Genomic DNA, 19,311 nt, shown 5'->3' on the forward strand with positions numbered 1-19,311 from the left:
TTTCGGGCGGCTCTCCAGTCTCTGCTTCTCCAGGAGGTTATCGTTCCTGTTCCTCCAGGGGAACGTTTTCGGGGTTTCTATTCAAATCTTTTTGTGCTCCCCAAGAAGGGCGGTTCTGTGTGTCCAATTTTGGACCTCAAGCGTCTCAATCTTCATCTTCTCATCCGCCACTTCCGAATGGAATCTGTCCGTTCGGTAGTGGCGTCCCTGGAACAAGGGGAGTTCCTTTCATTGGTGGACATCAAGGATGCCGACCTCCATGTGCCAATATTTCCGGGCCATCGTTGGTACCTTCCCTTTGCGGTTCCGGAGGGGCACTTTCAATTTGTAGCCCTCCCCTTCGGTCTAGCCACAGCTCCACGGGTCTTTACAAAGGTCCTTGCGCTGGTGATGGGACTGTTACGGTCGAGGGGAATCTCGGTGATACCATATCTGGACGACCTTCTCATCAAGGCTCCAACCAGGGCCCAGACTCTGGAGAATCTGGACATCACTCTCCACACTCTGACTCGCTTCGGGTGGATGGTCAACCAGGACAATTCAGTCCTCCGTCCTACCCAGTCTCTAACCTTTCTGGGACTTCTCTTCGACGCGGCCTCTGCCCGAATTTGTCTTCCGCCGGACAAGCGTCTGGCACTCCGGTTGGGGGTCCGCTCCCTTCGGACCCAGGTATCAATCTCCATCCGCACTTGTATGGAAGTCCTGGGTCGGATGGTGGCAACTATGGAGGCCTTACCTTTTGCCCAGTTTCATTACCGCCCCCTCCAACTGGCGATTCTCTCTCGGTGGAACAGGTCTCCTCTGTCCCTCGATCGTCAGATTGTTCTCCCTCTCAGGGTCCGTCAGTCTCTGCTCTGGTGGCTCCGCTCCCCCCTTCTTCTCCAAGGGACGGTCGTTTCTTCCCCTTCACTGGCAGGTTGTTACAACAGATGCCAGTCTGTCGGGCTGGGGTAGCGTGTTCAGGGATTGGACGGTTCAGGGACTCTGGACCCTTCTTCTGATAAACATATTGGAATTACGGGCGATTCTTCTTTGTCTACTTCATTAGGAGTCCCATCTTCAGTCCCGTCCGGTCTGCGTTCAGTCGGACAGTGCCATGGCCGTGGGGTACATAAATCGTCAGGGTGGCACTCGCAGCTCAGCAGCCATGGCCGAGGTGACCAAGATTCTCTCCGGGGCGGAGAGCAAGGTTCTGGCCATTTCGGCGATTCACATCCCGGGGGTGCTCAACTGGGAAGCGGACTTCCTCAGTCGGTCCTCACCCGACCCCGGCGAGTGGTCTCGACATCCAGAGGTCTTCGCGTACCCTACCCTATCTGTTCCCTCCTCTTCTGCTTCTTCCCAGGGTGCTGAGGAAGCTCAAGGCAGAGGGGCGTCCCCGCAATTCTGGTAGCTCCAGATTGGCCCCGAAGGTCGTGGTACGCCGACGTAGTCAGTCTCCGGGACGACGCTCCACTGCGCCTTCCGCTCTGTCCGGACCTGCTCTCTCAGGGTCCTCTTTGCCACCCCAATTTACAGTCGCTGCATTTGACGGCATGGCGGTTGAGACCGCGGTTTTGAGGGCCCGCGGGTTCTCTTCCCAAGTCATTCGCACCATACTCAAGGCTCGTAAGCCCTCCTCTGCAAGGATTTACCACCGTACTTGGAGGTCTTATTTTCGTTGGTGTGAAGCTCAGGACTTCTCCCCGGTGACCTTCTCTGTTCCCCGTCTTCTCTCCTTTTTGCAGTCGGGGTAGGAACTGGGGTTGTCTCTCCGTTCACTTAAGGGTCAGGTTTTGGCCCTTACTGTTCTTTTCCAGCGGCCCCTGGCTTCTAATCCTCATGTCCGAACCTTCCTGCGCATGCTTGTTCCTCCTTATCGGTCTCCCTCTCCTCCTTGGAACTTGAATTTGGTCCTAAGTGCCCTCCAGGGTGCACCCTTTGAGCCCCTTAGAGAGGTGTCTCTCCACCTCCTTTCTTGGAAAGTGGCATTTCTGGTGGCTATCACCTCCATCCGGAGGGTGTCTGAATTGGCAGCTCTTTCCTGCTGTTCTCCGTTTCTGGTGATCCACCAGGACAAGGTTGTTTTCCGTCCAGACCCTTCCCTTTTACCTAAGGTGGTCTCGGCCTTTCATCTCAATGAGAACATCGTCCTCCCGTCATTTTGCTCGGCTCCTTCTCATTCTAGGGAGTGCTTACTGCACAAGCTGGACGTGGTTCGGGTTGTTCGTCAGTGTGATTCCTTTTTCATCCTTACGGAGGGTCGTCGCAAGGGACAACCTGCTTCCAACACCACCATTTCTAGGTGGATTCGGTCTACCATTTCGGAAGCCTATGGCTGTAAGGGGAAGATTCCTACCTTCAGGGTTGTGGCTCATTCCACACGTTCTGATGGGGCATCCTGGGCTCTCCAGAATAGAACCTCGGCCTCGCAGATTTGCAAGGCGGCTACCTGGTTGTCTTTGCACACTTTCTCGAGGTTTTATCGGGTTCATACTTTCTCATCGGCTGATGCTACCCTGGGGCGTAAGTGTTGCAGGTGGCAGTGGATCAGCCGTCTGCCTGATTACTTATCTGCCCACCCAAGGGATGACTTTGGTACGTCCCACTGTCTGTATCCCCCAATGGAGCCGATAGAGAAAAGGAGATTTTTAACACTTACCGTAAAATCTCTTTCTCGAAGGATCCATTGGGGGACACAGCTCCCACCCTTTTTGGGTTTTTTCCTTGGTTCTCTGTCCGAGGGTGTGTTCAGTTATGTTTTTTTCTTCTGGTTCTCGGACAGTTTTGGGTTTTTCCTTGACCTATTGGTCTCCTCCTATTGCTCTGGAACTTAAACTGACTAGCTCAGAGCCTGAAGGCAGGTGTATCCTGCTGGGAGGAGCCGACTTTTTTTTATCACCATAGTGTCACACCTCCTAGAGACAGCAAGATACACCACTGTCTGTGTCCCCCAATGGATCCTTCGAGAAAGAGATTTTACGGTAAGTGTTAAAAAATCTCCTTTTTCCACCGGAGTACCCCTTTAAGGTTTTTCTGTTTTTGCATTTTCATTTTTTCCTCATCACCCTTCTAAAAATCATAATGCTTTCAATTTTGCACCAAAAATTCCATATTATGGCTTATTTTTTGTTCTACTTTGTGATGACATTAGTCATTTTACCAAAATATCCACGGCGAAATGGAAAAAAATTAATTGTGCAACAAAATTGGAGAAAAAATGCCATTTTGTAACTTTTGGGGGCTTCCGTTTCTGCGCAGTGCATTTTTTGCGTTATTCTGTAGGTCCATACGATTAAAATGATTTGATTTTGTAGTACTTCTGAAAAAATCATAATTACATGCAGGAAAATGTATACGTTTAAAATTGTCATCTTCTGACCCCCATAACTTTTTAAATACGCTATTTTGGACTTTGGAATTTTTTTGCGCGTACGCCATTGACCGTGCTGTTTAATTAATGATATGTTTTTATAGTTCGGACAATTCCGAACGTGGCGATACCACATATGTTTATTTTTATTTACACAGTTTTTTTTTTATGGGAAAAGGGGGGTTATTTTTACTTTTATAAGGGAAGGGGTTAAATGATCTTTATTAACTTTTTTTCACACTTTTTTTTTGCAGTGTTATAGCTCCACCTAGTGGCTATAACACTGCACACACTGATCTTCTACACAGATCATTGCCATGCAATGATCAGTGTTATCGGCGGACGATTGCTCAAGCCTGGATTTCAGGCTTGGAGCAATCACCAATCGGACGCGACAGAGGCAGGTAAGGCACCCTCCGATCGCGTTCTAGCTGATTGGGACATTGCGATTCCAACTTTGAACGCCGCATCTAAAGGGTTAATAGCGCTCGGCACAACAATCAGTGCTGCACTCTAATAGCCCAGGGTCACGGCTTTTATTAGCCGCCGGGACCGACACGCTATTACACGGGGTCGTGCCTCCAGTAAATAGTGCCCCCAGGTAGGTCAGTCCTCCAATAGGTAGTTATCCCAGGTACGTAATCCCCCAGTAGATAGCAGCCTGTAGTAGCAGCCCCTGTGCTGATTGTAAAGGGCCCGCAGCCCGCCCCGGCGTCTAAGTGAGTAGGGGGAGGGGTGTTAGGTGGGAGACCTGGGGTAAAGAGCTGGCAGCGAGATAGATATGAGATAGATGTATAGGTAGATATGAGTTAAAGATATATAGATAGATAAATAAATATCCACACCAAATTAAAAAAGTACTGCAGCACTCCAAAAATAAAGGTGAATAGGGTTTATTGACCCGACATCAAAGCGACGTTTCAGCTGCCCGATTGCAGCCCGACTCCTTGAGTTAGAGAAAGGCTGCAATCGGGCGGCTGAAACGTCGCTTTGATGTCAGGTCAATAAACCCTATTCACCTTTATTTTTGGAGTGCTGCAGTACTTTTTTCGTTTGGCATGGATATCTATACATCCCCTTACCCGGGACGTTCCACAGCTTGCACCCACCGACCCACACCTGTGAGGTAGTGCTTCTCCATTTGTTTTTCTTTAGATAAATAAATAGATAGATATGGCCTACAGCCAGTCATGGCGTCTAGTGAGTATGGGCGCTAAATAAATAAAAAGATTGATATAAAAGTGTTTCCCAAATCCTGTGCCTCCAGCTGTTGCAAAATTACAACTCCCAGCATGCCCACACAGCCAGAGGCATGCTGGGAGTTGTAGTTATGCAACAGCTGGAGGTTCCCTGGTTGAGAAACAATGAGATGGAGGTAGATAAACACTACCACATTGTCTCTCAACCACGGTGCCTCCAGCTGTTGCATGAGATGGTGCCTATTTACCTCCCACTAATCCCCAAAATTGGCCTGGTCCTTAAGAGGTTAATTTAGGGAAATATGTATCAAAACCTGTGTAGAGGAAGAGTGGTGCAGTTGTCCAGATTGTCTCTTATATATGATTATGATTATTAATATTATTATTTTTGTTTTTCAAGTATCAATCTGATTGATTGCTATAGGCAACTGCACCACTCTTCCTGTTAGTCTTTACATTTTTGCCCTTCCTTGACAAATTTCTTCTGTTATCTCTCATGTTAACACTCCCACATATTACAGCAAAATCCATGGTAATTCTATACCTATTTTATAGAATTTGCCAGATGTCATTGCTAAATTATTTCTCATCTCTTTATAGGCTATACCTCCTTACCAAATAACTTTTAAAGAAAAGAGTAATTCTTTGAGGATTTTGTCAGCATCAATAGAGAATATGAAATGCTGGAGTCAGTACGGTGACCGAATCCCAATGTTATTTGAAGTACTTGGTATGTGTTATCTGGTGTCCATTAAGTGTCTTTAAAATGCAATGTTTAAAATGTTTGCTTTAACAGAATTCTTGGATTGCTTCCATAGGTATATTTTTTGCATGTATGGTTGGAGCTTGGAACAGATAGAGTACAATGTATTTTGTGTACATGTGTCCGTTTGAAGGGGGAAGTATTTGCCCCCTCATGTTTATTGGGAAATTGCTTAGGTTCAAGCATTTTTTTATTGTTTTTACCATGTTTGTTCCTTTTTATTTATTTTTTTAAATACTTTTTACCAGATTTGCATACATGCTAATTAAGATTAGTTTATTGTTGCCATTTTTTTAGGGTGCGCATTGCACTATAGAGTATCAGCTTTGTATTTTTGCTTGTATTTAGTTTCTCTGGATGTATTGCTTTCGACCTATATACATATACATAGAAGGATTTCTTTCTTCTTTGTGTTTATTTTTAGTTATTTTGTAAATTTTTTACCTCAATCTACAAAAATGCATTTTGCAGATTACAACCTAAAATGCATAAAATATGCAGCTGAATTTAATGCTGTCTGAACACAGCCTTAACTGAGTATCTAGTAACCATGTGGTGTTAAAAAGAGTTGTATGTAACATTCCGTTTATATACAGTGGGGAAAAAAAGTATTTAGTCAGCCACCAATTGTGCAAGTTCTTCCACTTAAAAAGATGAGAGAGGCCTGTAATTGTTGTATACCTCAACTATGAGAGACATAATGAGAAAAAAATCCATAAAATCACATTGTCTGATTTTTAAAGAATTGATTTGCAAATTATGGTGGGAAATAAATATTTGGACACCTACAAACAAGCAATATTTCTGGCTCTCACAGACCTGTAACTTCTTCAAGAGTCTCCTCTGTCCTCCACTCGTTACCTGTATTAATGGCACCTGTTTGAACTTGTTGTCAGTATAAAAGACACCTGTCCACAACCTTAAACAGTCACACTCCAAACTCCAATATGGCCAAGACCAAAGAGCTGTCAAAGGACACCAGAAACAAAATTGTAGACCTGTACCAGGCTGGGAAGACTGAATCTGCAATAGGCAAGCAGCTTGGTGTGAAGAAATAAACTGTGGGAGCAATTATAAAAAAAAATGGAAGACATACAAGACCACTGATAATCTCCCTGGATCTTGGACTCCACACAAGATCTCACCCCGTGGTGCCAAAATTATCACAAGAATGGTGAGCAAAAATCCCAGAACAACACCGGGGAGACCTAGTGAATGACCTGCAGAGAGCTGGGACCAAAGTAACAAAGGCTACCATCAGTAACACACTACGCCGCCAAGCACTCAGATCATGCAGTGCCAGACGTGTCTCCCTGCTTAAGCCAGTACATGTCCGGGCCCGTCTGAAGTTTGCTAGAGAGCATTTGGGTGATCCAGAAGAGGATTGGGAGAATGTCATTTGGTCACATGTAACCAAAGTAGAACTTTTGGTAAAAAGTTTGGAGGAGATAGAATGCTGAGTTGCATCCAAAGAACACCATACCTACTGTGAAATATGGGGGTGGAAACGTCATGCTTTGGGGCAGTTTTTCTGCTAAGGGACCACCAGGATGACTGATCCATGTAAAGGAAAGAATGAATGAGGCCATGTATCATGAGATTTTGAGTGAAAAACCTCCTTCCATCAGCAAGGGCATTGAAGATAAAACGTGGCTGAACCCCCCCCCCCCCCCCCCAGTCTCCAGATCTCAACCCCATACAAAACCTTTGGAGGGAGTTGAAAGTCTGTGTTGCCCAGTGACAGCCCCAAAATATCACTGCTCTAGAGGAGATCTGCATGAAGGAATGGACCAAAATACCAGCAACAGTGTGTGAAAGCCTTGTGAAGACTAAGAGAAAACATTTGACCTCTGTCATTGCCAACCTTTGACCTCTGCCATTGAGATGGACTTTTGTTGTTGACCAAATACTTATTTTTCCACCATAATTTGCAAATAAATGTGATTTTATGGATTTTTTTCCTCATTCTGTTTCTCATTGTTGAGTTATACCTATGATGAAAATTACAGGCCTCTCTCTTCTTTTAAGTGGGAGAACTTGCACAATTGGTGGTTGACTAAATACTTTTTTGCCCCACTGTAGATCTGTTTAAAGATATTGTGAAAGTCATGTGGGCAGTGTGTTGATGTTGGGAATGTTTTATTTGTGTTTTGTAGAGGTTATCAGAAAAATTTCAATAATTTCCTTTGTTTTTGTGGGCTGATATTTCTGCAGCTTTGTGGTGCTTCATGCTGCAAAGACCTTGTGTTGTTTGTGCCTGAAATGATACTTTTGGACTAATTCAGAAAATATTGTTCTGTATTTGTTGTATACTTTACAATTAAGCTGTTTATTTCTCTTGTCTGTAGCAACCCTTGACTCTGCTGTCACATCAGGTAACCATGGATCAAAACTCTTTCTTCTAAGGGATGGCAAGAACCATGTTCAATGCATATTTTATGAAATTGTAAGTATATTCAATATCTTATACTCATTTGTGCATTTTTCCTAACATCTCTTAAATCTTAAAGGAAAACTGTCAGCTTTCTCCCCCCGCACTAACCAGCGGTACTGGCTGGTAGTGCGGGGGACGCTGATCAGATTGATGCTTACCGTGCCCGGATCTCCCGCGCCGTTGGACCCTAATCTTCTATTTAATGAGGTATGCTAATGAGGTGCTAACTGCCACCGGCCAGGCTAACTGGCACCCTGACGTCAGTGCCACTGGCCACAGCACCGCCCAACTCATCAATATTCCTCCCCTCTCTCTTCATTACAGAGCGGGGAGAAGAGGGAGGGGAGGAATATTGATGACCTCGGCGGTGCTGTGGCCAGTGGCACTGACGTCAGAGTACCAGTTAGCCCGGCCGGTGACAGCACCTCATTAGCATATACCGATAGCATAGCACTGATCAGTATTAACGGCTGTCTTCTGCTCTGGTGTGCTCAATCTCAGACCAGAGCAGAAGACCCCTGGAGCCGGCCAGAGGCAGGTGAGAGGACCCCCGGCCGCCATGCTGGTAGATCGGATCCCCGCGGCAGCGGTGTGGGCGATCCGATCATCCATTTTAGTGACCTCACTGCCGCAGATGCCGTGATTTGTATTGATCCCGGCATCTGAGGTGTAAATGGCACACATCAGCGTGATCGCTGATAGCAGCCGGAACCTGCCGCGCATTACTCGAGCATTGGTTCCAATGCTCGCGGTCATGTACAGGATGTAAATGTACGTCCTGGTGCGTTAAGTACCACTGCACCAGGACGTACACTTACTTCGCTAAGGGGTTAAATCTGTTCAATATATGCAGAGTTCTGCCATTGTATTCTTCCTGCTGCATTACAGTGGTCCCCCGACATATGATGGTCCCGACATACGATCGTTTCAACATAAGATTGCCTCTCAGAGGCCATTGTATGTTGAAGACAGCATCAACATACGATGCTTCTGTGTGTCGCGACCATTGCGAAAATGGCTATCCGGCAGTGTTTGACTGCTTTAGCTGCCGCTGGATGGCTGTTTAATGTGCCCCATGTTACCCGCTCAATGATGCTCAAAAGTCCCCACTGCTCCGGCCCGTCAGTTCGCCACTTCTCTACTGCCGCATCACTACGTTGCCGCTGCCCTGCACTGTAGTTCTCTATCACCATCATCACGTTGCCGGTCAAGCCACCCCGTCGTTCAATAGGGGCGGCGTGATGACTGCGATGGAGAGCGATAGCGCAGGGCAGTGGCGATGTTGTCATACAGCAGCAGAGGAGTGGCTAACTGATGGGCCGGAGCAGCGGGGACATGTGAGTATCATTGAGCATCTATCTGTATGTGCCTCCATGCATATACAGTGTTCCCTCAACATATGAAGCTTTCAACATACAGTGGTCCGCCTGGAACTGAGGGACTGTATTATGCTAATAAAGGATGCAGGTGAGCGCTCTGCTCTCTGTGCACTCACAGAGGGTGTTTATGAAGATGTGGTAATACATTGACATTTATGATGTCTGCCTGTTTTTTGTAGTGGTAATAAAGGTTAAAGAGGTTTTTCAGGACTTTTTGATGAATAGCCTGTCCCCAGGATAGACTGTCAATATAATATTGGTGGTGGTTTAACACCTCAGCTGTGTAGTGGCCATGCTGGGTAACTGCTTCTGTTACCTAACTCACACTATAGAGCAGTGGTCTTCAACCTGCGGACCTCCAGATGTTGCAAAACTACAACTCCCAGCATGCCTGGACAGCCAAAGGCTGTTACCCAGCATGGCCACTACACAGCTTAAGTTCTTCTGACTGAGGTGAGTATATTTCCCTTTCTCCTTAGGTGCAGATTTGCAACAGCTGGAGACCCTCAGTTTTTGGCGCACTTTTCTCATGGGTCTAATGGGGCTGGCCTGGACAGGGGGTCCTTTATTACTGGGGGGAGCAGAGGCAGTTTGGATGGGGCACAACTTTCTACACTTTATTCATCTATACTGTGTGTGTGTGTGGAACGTCTGTGTGTGTTTTTACATTGAAGCGGCTGAAAGCCGTGGCGTTCTCTATGCAGGCGCTCTGAGCGCCGGTTTACTTTCACTTTTGGCAGCGGCTGCTGCCGGCGGGGTCTAGACCGCTCAGTTCCCCGCGAGTGCATTCGCATGTGCGCTCGGGGAAAGGAGCGGGCTCCATTTCAGACTTCTTGTTAATGCTTCGGCCCGGTGCGCTTTAGCTCCACCAACCCAGGGCCGCCGAAGCTTCTCTGGGCGCGAACTGTACACCAATCAGCGCTGTGCGCACGATTGGTGGCAGGGGCAAATCAGCGGTGCCCCCTGCTCCTAACAGCCCCTCACTTGCTATTGGCCGGCGTTTCTCCTCTTTGACTGCCTGCAGACCACCACGGGTTCGAGTTCCGGGGTGGGACAGAGTGTTACAGTGTTGTGGTTTAATTTTTTAAATAGGCCCATTGTGGTCTATGGAGATCTCAAGGCATGTGAAACAGTAAGATAAGCAGACTGTATTAGCAACACAGTGGAATGGAACACAGTCTTGGGTGAGAAAGGCCCAGAACGGCCTCCCTCTAAACAGCTAACTGGAGTGTTAGCCACTCCTTTACTCTGTCAATACTGTAACTCTAAACTGTCTGGTTCTGCTGAACCACTTGTTCTGCCTGCTCCACTGCTCCCCCAGACCCCCCTGCTACTCTACCCCGGTTGTTCTTCCCGACCCAGTGGGTTCGGCCGCCCCTCCAACCTGGGTTCCCTCCCTCTCCCAGTCTATATCCGACTTGGCTCAGGTCTCCCGTTATGTGGTGACTGCCTTGGAGAGGCCCTCCGAACAACGGCCCTCCGGAGGGTCCCGCTCTCCCCCTATTCTGACGCTCTTGCAGCATCATAGGGGTGTGTCATCTGACTCATCCCCCGAGTCTTCTGGCAGGCACGGGCGCTCCCCTCGCAGGCATCGCCCCGTTACTCCGACCTGTAGCAAGCGTCGCTCCTCTAGACAATGCTCCCAGGGTCGCCGCTCTGTATCTCCAGACCCGCGTACCAAGTAAGTCTCTCTCTCTCTTCCAGGGCCGCCTCACACGTTCCCATTCACCTGGAGAACTTGTGCAGGAAGTTTCTGATTTGGCCTCCGACTCAGAGGACCGCACGGATGTGCATAATGTGGTGTACTCATTGGTTGCGGCCATAAGAGACACCTTCCAGCTAAAGGACCCAGGAACTTGGGACGTGGTCCAGAAGTTTCCTTTCATCGTGCCTGACCTCTTCCAGGGCTGCCTCACCTCGTTCCCATTCACCTGGAGAACTTGTGGATGAGGTTTCTGATTCGGCCTCCGACTCAGAGGACCGCACGGATGTGCCTGATGTGGTGTACTCAGTGGTTGCGGCCATAAGAGACACCTTCCATCTAAAGGACCCAGGAACTTCGGATGTGGCTCCAGAAGTCTCCTTCTCTGTGCCTGACCAGCACTCAAGACTTTCAGCTCTCACGCTGAATTTTACGCCCTGCGGGTATCTGCCTGAAGTCACCCTGACAAGAAGTTTCAGGAAACGAAGAAGGTTCAAGCGCAGTATTACTTCGCCAGGGACCTCATTGCTCGGTGGACCTCCTCTCCAACTGTGGATCCGCCGGTCTCCCGCCTCTCTAAGGCGCCTACCCGGCCGTTGGCTGATGCGGCTGCCTTCAAGAATCCAGCGGACATGAAGGTGGATATTTTGGCAATCTCTGCCCTTGAGGCAGCAGGTTTTTCCTGCTTTTGCTTCTGCCTGGTTGTCAAAGGCCCTTTTAGTATGGTCTGCCAGGGTAGTCTTCAAGATCCCCTCCGGAGGATTTCTTTAATCTAGCTCTCCGATGCTCTGCAGCCGGAGATTTTTCTGTTTTCTGCCACTGTGCTGCCTTTACCACAAGCTACCTGGTAGCCACCGTCCCTTCATGTGGCTTTAAGCCTGGAATGCGGACGCCACCTTCAGGAAGTGAGGCGACGGGCGGAAAAAAGAGTTCTTTATTACCTCTGGTAAGACTCACAGAACCGCTTTCCGTCGTAAGTTCTCCTTCCGGTTCTGAGGGTACCAACAAAGGGTCCAGCCAGGCGCCTTCATGGGAAGAGGGCTCCTCTTTCCGATCCCATTCCTCCCGGAGGTCGGCTATCCGTTCCGGCCGTTTGGCGGCCCCATCAGGCACCCGTAGGCCTTCCTCGGCCTGAAGGGTCGCCCCCACCCGCCGACCTCTCTCAGGTGGTTGGTTGCCTCTTACCCTCCGGGATGCCTGGACATGCAACTTCAGGGGAACGTTTTCGAGGTTTATTCCAACCTCTATGTGGTCTCCAAGAAAGGCGTTTCTGTTCGCCCAGTCTTGGTTCTCGAGTATCTCAGCCAGCATCTTGCGTTCCCATCCCGAATGGAGTCCATTCGGTTCTGGCGTCCATGGTTCAAGGGGAGTTTTCATTCCTCGGTGGACATCAAGGATGCCTGCCTCCACTTCTCATTGTTTCCCGGTCATCAGTGGTTCCTCCGATCTGCAGTTCCGGATGGTCATTTTCTATTGTGGCTATCCATTTCCGTCTGGCCACTTCTCCGCGGTCCTTTACCAAATTCCTGGTGCCTGTGATAGCCTTTTTTACGGACAACAGTTGTTTCCGTGATTCCTTATTTGGACTACCTCCTGATCTGAGCTCCAGCCAGGACCCAGATCCTGGAGAGTCTTAGTCTCAACCTCCAGACCTTGTCTCACTTCGGTTGGATGGTCATTTGGGACAAGCCCAACCGCTCTCCTGGGGCTTCAGTTCGATGCGGCCTCTGCCCGCTTTCGACTCCGCCGACTCTTTTCAAGAGTCTGATGCCTTCGGCTCCCTGCTCCAGTTTCCATTCGCTTTTGCATGGATGTCCTGGGTCGATTGGCGATGGCCGTGGAGGCCGTGCCATTTGTCCAGTTTCATCACCGACCTCTTCAACTGGTGATTTTCTTCCGGTGTGACAGGTCTCCATTGTCTCTCGGCCGCAAGATCCTCCTCTCTCATCAGTCTTGTTGGTCCCTTCTATGGTGGCTTCTTTTTCCCCCTCATTTTTTGCCCGGTCTGGGGTCTTGGCCCCCCGAGAAACTTTTTCCCCTTCAACATTTTGGGGCCTAGGGCAATTCTTTCTTCGCTTGCTTCTTGGGAATTTCCCTCCTGGGCGGAACTCAGGTTTCCGGCCATCTCAGTTATCTTCAGTCTGGCCGTCCCTGGGATGTGATCTTCTCGGGCAGTCCTCAGTCGTCAAAGGCACTGGTCCCTACATCCAGGGGTGTTTGCTGTGATCTGCAACCCCTGGGGCGCTCCAGGCGTGGACCTCTGCTTGTTCTGCCACAACCGAAGTGTTCCTCTCTCTTGGTCAAGCCTTGCCCTACCTTGTCTATTTGGTGGTCGGGCTTTGCCCTACCTTATTTGTTTCCTCCCTTTCTTCTCTTTTCGGGGTCTTGAGGAAACTCTCAGTGGGATGTTTCCGCTATTCTAGTGGCCCAGCCTGGGCCCGGCAGGCGTGGTACGTCGTCATGGTCAGGCTCCTGAACGACTTAACGTTGCGCCTTCCCTATCATCCAGACCTCCTATCTCAGGTCTCCTGTGCGACCCCTATTACCGTCTCTGCTTTGACGGCGTGGCGGTCGAGACCGCGGTTTTGAGAGCCTCGGTTTCTCTTCCCAAGTCATTCGCACCATGCTCAAGGCTCATAAGTCCTCCTAGGCACCGTATTTTTTAATTTACCACCGTACCTGGCGGTCTTATTTTAGTTGGTGTGAACCTCAGGTCTTGTGTCCTGTTACCTTTTCGGTTTCCCATCTTCTCTCTTTCTTGCAGTCGGGATTGGAACTGGGGTTGTCTCTCAGTTCCCTTAAGGGTCAGGTTTCGGCCCTTTCTTTATTTTCCAGCGTCCTCTGGCTTCTAATTTTCATGTCCGGACCTTCCTTCAAGGAGTGGCGCATGCTGCCTCTCCTTATCGGTCACCTTCTCCCCCTTGGGACTTGAATCTGGTTCTGGGGGTACTCCAAGGTGAACCTTTTGAACCCCTTGGGGAGGTGTCCCTGTGCCTTCTTTCTTGGAAAGTGGCATTTTCTTGTTGTTATCTCCTCCATTCGGAGAGTGTCTGAATTGGCAGCTCTCTCCTGCCGTTCTCCATTTCTGGTGCTTCACCAGGACAAGGTTGTCTTTCGGCTAGATCCTTCCTTTTTGCCTAAGGTTGTTTCAGCCTTTCATCTCAATGAGGACATTGTTCTTTCGTCCTTTTATCCCGCTCCTTCTCATTCTAGGGAGCATTTACTCCACAAACTCTATCTCTCTATCTCTTCTTCGTTTCATAAGTGTGATTCCTTTTTCGTCCTTACGGAAGGGCGTCGTAAGGGACAACCTGCTTCCAAGGCTACCACTTCTCGGTGGATCTGGTCTGCCATTTCGGAAGCCTTTCGCTGTAGGGGGAAGATTCCTCCCTTCAGGGTTGTGGCTCATTCTACCCGTTTCTGTTGGGGCATCCTGGGCTCTCCAGGACAAAGCCTCGGCCTCGCAGATTTGCAAGGCGGCTACTTGGTCGTCTTTGCACACTTTCTCGAGGTTCTACCGGGTTCATACCTTCGCATCGGCTGATGCTAGTCTGGGCCGTAGACTGCTGCAGGTGGCTGTGGAACAGCCGTCTGCCTGACTGATTATCTGCCCACCCAAGGGACGACTTTGGTACGTCCCACGGTCTGTGTCCCCCAATGGAGCCGATAGAGAAAAGGAGATTTTTTAACACTTACCGTAAAATCTCTTTCTCGAAGGATCCAATTGGGGGACACAGCTCCCGCCCTTTTGGGTTTCTCTTTGGTTCTCTGTCCGAGGGTGTGTTCAGTTATTTTCCCTTGACCTGTCTGTCCTCTCCTATTGCTCTGGTACTAAAACTGATTACTTCAGGGCCTGGAGGTGGGTATATCCTGCTGGGAGGAGCCGACTTCTTTGTTGCCATAGTGTCATACCTCCAAGAGACAGCAGCATACACCCACAGTCTGTGTCCCCCAATGGATCCTTCAAGAAAGAGATTTTACGGTAAGTGTTAAAAAATCTCTTTTTTTTTTATTTTGGCCTACAGGCCTAAAACTTAGCTGAGATTTTCTGTCCTGTCTGTAATAGGAAGGAGGAAAGGTGCAGAAAATTAATCAATACAGCATTATAGCATTATAGTGAAAGGTGATACCAGTAGATAGAAAAGACAGGATCTTCACAAAAGCCAAAGCTCAGAGCTCAGTGTCCCCCTTCCCAAGGATTGACTTCTCCAAAGGTCACAGAGCATGCCCAGACACATTTCCTATTCATATTAATGTGACAGCTCCTGTCTATTGTTGCTAGTATCTGTACAGAAATATATTACTTTTACCAATAAAATGCAAACTGTCAAGAATCTAGACCTAACAATGAATTTTTTTCTCTCTCTCTTGAATTAATTTTACATATTATGAAATTGTGCACAAAGTACAGTAAGTATCGTACAGGACTGCAAGTCATGACACTCACTCAAGCTACTTACCCCTCAGTGTTTTTCAAGGCAAAGCGCTGTACTGCAGCCCAGCCCTATTAACTTGAGTGATCTGAGCTACAGTACCAGACACAGCCTAAACACTGAACTAGTGCATATTATTTTCATTTCCAAAATTTGCCTTCAGCAACATAACAATTTCAGAAAGTCAGAGTCTACATTGCATTCATTATGCTATAAATGTCAGCTTGTATTCTGCTGATGTAGAAATTCCATCTTGCCCTACGGGGTATTATTGGATCACAACTGCAGGTAAATATAAGAAAGGAATATACATGTATTCCCTTAAAGGGGTACTCCGCAGCTCAATTTTGGAACAAACTGTTCTGAACGCTGAAGCTGACACCTGGAGCTCGTGACATCTTAGCCCTGCCTCCTCATGTCGCCACGCCCCTCCCCCTCAATGCAAGTCTATGGGAGGGGGCGTGACAGCATGAGGAGGCAGGGCGGTGATGTCACAAGCTCCCGATGCTGGCTCCAGTGTTCAGAACAGTTTGTTCCAAACGCTGAGCAGCGGAGTACCCCTTTAAAGTGTCCTTGTCATTTAACAAAACTATTGATGTCATAGAGACATGTCAAAAGTTTTAATCTGTTGGGGTCTGAGTATTCAGACCTCCGGCTGATAATGTCAAAAGTTTTGGTGCAAAAGTTTAATTCAAAGGTTAAACATTTACCTAATCTTGGATACTATACAGCCTTTTTGTAACCAATGCTCATGTTGTATCAATATGTTTCTAATTAGGATCGGGAGCTGCCAAGACTAATCAGAGGTCGAATCCATAGAGCAATGGGAAATTATGATCAGAATAAAAACATGTTTAAGTGTGTTTCTGTAAGAGCGGCATCAGTGGCAGAGCAGCAGACCTTTATGGAATATATCAATGCAGCTGACAGAGAGATGAGGAAGTGTGCTGCAAGTCTAGAAGACACTAAGTGAGATCTAGACATCTTATTGAATGTTCATTTTAATAGTCATTCAAATAAATACTAGTTGTTAAACTATGTTATTTTGCTTTTACAATATGAATATAACTAGCTCATAATTACCACACGGTATTCCTAAGATTTGAGTGATGCATACTCTTATTTAGTAAGAAAATTACAATAATATTAGTACAAGTATGCCTATAAATAATAAATACATTTTATTTGTTGATATATAATTATTTCTATATGTTTTATGTTTTACCTTTTATCATCTATATATCTGCCATTTTGAGTTGTATGTTTTTGCCTGTGCATTCTATTCTTTAGAAGAAAAAGTGAAGTGCTTCTGTCATGGAACACAGACCCTAAACAAAGCAGCTATGAAAGGGTCATACTATGTACAATATCTCTTTGAAATAAAGTGTTAAATAAAATTGCTTGGACATACAGTATATAGAAACTCATATGTTTCATACATAAGCCTCAAAAAATGACAAAATACTTGGCAGGAAAAAGGATACAAAATTGAAAACATCACCAGGACGTGATTAACCCCTCTGCATTATCAGGTATACATATATGCACAGGGGACATATAGAAGAGGCTGAGCATACTTCCAAATACTGGAACTGAAGCTAAGTTCAAATTAACACTGTGCACAAAAGTGATACATTTGAAGAAATGTATTGATTTTCTCCCCTATTGTGGTGTAAAAAGTCACTCTGAACATTAAAATGTGTGACTTCCCTTTTGCCATTTTCAAAAAGTATCATTAACATTGGGTGAGCTTAAACAGAAGGGGGCTGGGCCAGCAAGCTTCAGACAGATTAATCATTGTTCAATGGGCATTGTCAGATTTAAAAACTTTGTATATGTTGTGCATCTTGGCAAAACATTAACTATACTTAAAAAAATATATATATTTTTTATTATTATTAATAATAACTTTATATAATGCCAACAGATACCACAGCACTTTACAATTTTGGGGTACAAATAAAGAAAGTATCAGACATAACAATATTACACACTAACTATTCAAACAGGAGGAGTGAGGGTCCTGCTCGCAAGAGCTTACAGACTATGAGATTGAGACAGAAGGCATAAAGTGCTTTTATTGATACAATGGTCCAGCCATATTTCATAAATAGGAAAGGTTACATACAGAAGGGTGAACCAGTCACTAGCTAATCTCCGAATATGTAGAGTGTATAGACAGTAGGGAAAGACTGCAGAATATGAAGCTTTTAAGATCTTCAAGAACAAGAGGTCTCAAAAGGGGCAAAGAAGGGGTAGTTGCTTGTTAGTGTTAGATCATTAGCAGAGCGGAGAGAATGTGTCGGATGGGAGAGAGAGAGGAGATATAGGAAGGTGCAACACTGTGGAGAGCTTGTGTGTGAGACTGAGGATTTTGCACTCTATTATGGACTGAATGGGTAACCAATGTAGTGACTGGTACAAGAGGAAGGCATTGGTGTAACGGCTGGAGAAAAACATAAGTCTGGCTGCAGCATTGAGGATAGACTGGAGAGGGGAGAGTTTAGAGAAGGGAAGGCCTATTAGTAAAGAGTTACAATAGTCAAGGCAGGAGTGAATCAAAGCATTAATGAGAATGTTAGGAGTTTTAGTAGTGAGAAACAAGTGGATTCTAGAGATGTTTTTTGATGTACAGGTGACAAGAATGTGAAAGGGACTGAGTATTGCTCCCTGGGAGTTATGGTAGTACCACATATTCCCTTTTTATAGAAATTATGGCTTCCCCATACAGAACATTAATCTGTCTAGCTGCAGCATTATCCCTGTCCAAGCAAAAGTACAGGCTGGGACAAAATCTAGGTAGTGAGGACAGGACTATTTGTGTTATTTTCCTATTGTCCCCAGTCTGCCTAATAAAATAACAAACACTTTAAGTCACCTTCCTCCGCTCTCTTGTAGCTCTGGTATTGAGGCGCTATGTCTGCGGCCGGTTTACGAGCTATGAGGGAGCAGAGGAAGGTAATATAAATTCCCTTGTCCCCCCGCCATTTCAGTTCCGATTGATTTTGTGTCAATGACCAGAAGAGCCTACCCAGCCAATCACTGCCCTAAGTAGGTTGAAGCAGGCAGGTAGCACTGCTCAGCCAGGAACTGGATTATCAGGATGAACATGATGGGATGGGAGATTAGGCTGGGGTGAGTATCACTTATTTATTTTAATTAATTTTTATGGCAGCCTTAGCCCATACATAAAAAATTGTTCATCAGGGAAACCCCTTCAATGGATGTGCTAAGCATTATGCAGAAGATCTGATTGTACATGGTGTTCACATTTATTATCATTTAACTTTTAATTAGTTGGGAACAACAAAAAAATGTAAGCCGTTTTGAATAAAAATTACTTTATTAGTGTGACAAAATCAATGAAAAATATATTTTAGTTACCTGTTTATTACATCATAATCCAAACATCTGAGTATAAATAAAAGGTAAAATAAGAAGAGACATTTTCTCTTTTTTTTTCGGAGACACTAAAAAGGAACATGAGTTGAATAGTTTATTTTTTTTTTACAAATATCCACTGAACTGTTGCAAACAGACAAATACAGACTCGAAATAGTATTTTACAGAATGTACAACATCTTGCAGTTAATAAACATCCCTGGTACATAACAATTTGTTCAATTGATCTTTTAATAAAGGCACAGGATGGTTAGGTGGCAACTTTTCCTTTCTAGATGTAAATCTCTGTCTGTTTATCACAGTCATCAGTTGTTATAGGTGACATCTTCTAAAATATCATAGCAAATCAACTCAGTGGAGACTATAATATTTCTACCATATTTCTTATATCAGAAAGATTTGCTATGACATACAGAAGCAGCCCGCAAAGGAGGACTGATTTTCTTTAACTTTCCCAGCCCTCCTCACAATTAAAAAACATTTATAAGTAGTACTACTTTATTCTTTATAAACCAAACATACACATACAATATATATTAAAGGAAAAAGTTAAAGGGGTACTCCGCTGCTCAGCATTTGGAAAAAACTGTTTCGAACGCCGGAGCCGGGAGCTCGTGACGTCATAACCCTGCCCCCTCGTGATCTCA

At 46.2% G+C, this 19,311-nt stretch overlaps 1 protein-coding gene across 1 annotated transcript in view; it reads left to right on the forward strand.

The window, feature by feature from the left end:
- The window catches only part of SPATA22 (spermatogenesis associated 22), a 47,544-nt gene extending 30,862 nt beyond the window's left edge, over positions 1 to 16,682 (forward strand). Inside the window, exons 5-7 of the mRNA XM_056559261.1 lie at positions 5,152 to 5,281; positions 7,663 to 7,760; positions 16,041 to 16,682. Coding sequence (XP_056415236.1) covers positions 5,152 to 5,281; positions 7,663 to 7,760; positions 16,041 to 16,235 — 423 coding nt within the window. The 3' untranslated portion in view covers positions 16,236 to 16,682. The remainder of the gene's footprint in view (positions 1 to 5,151; positions 5,282 to 7,662; positions 7,761 to 16,040) is intronic.
- The last annotated feature ends 2,629 nt before the right edge of the window (positions 16,683 to 19,311 follow it).

The sequence above is a fragment of the Hyla sarda genome, chromosome 2 (assembly GCF_029499605.1).
Source record: "Hyla sarda isolate aHylSar1 chromosome 2, aHylSar1.hap1, whole genome shotgun sequence".
Lineage (NCBI taxonomy): Eukaryota > Metazoa > Chordata > Amphibia > Anura > Hylidae > Hyla > Hyla sarda.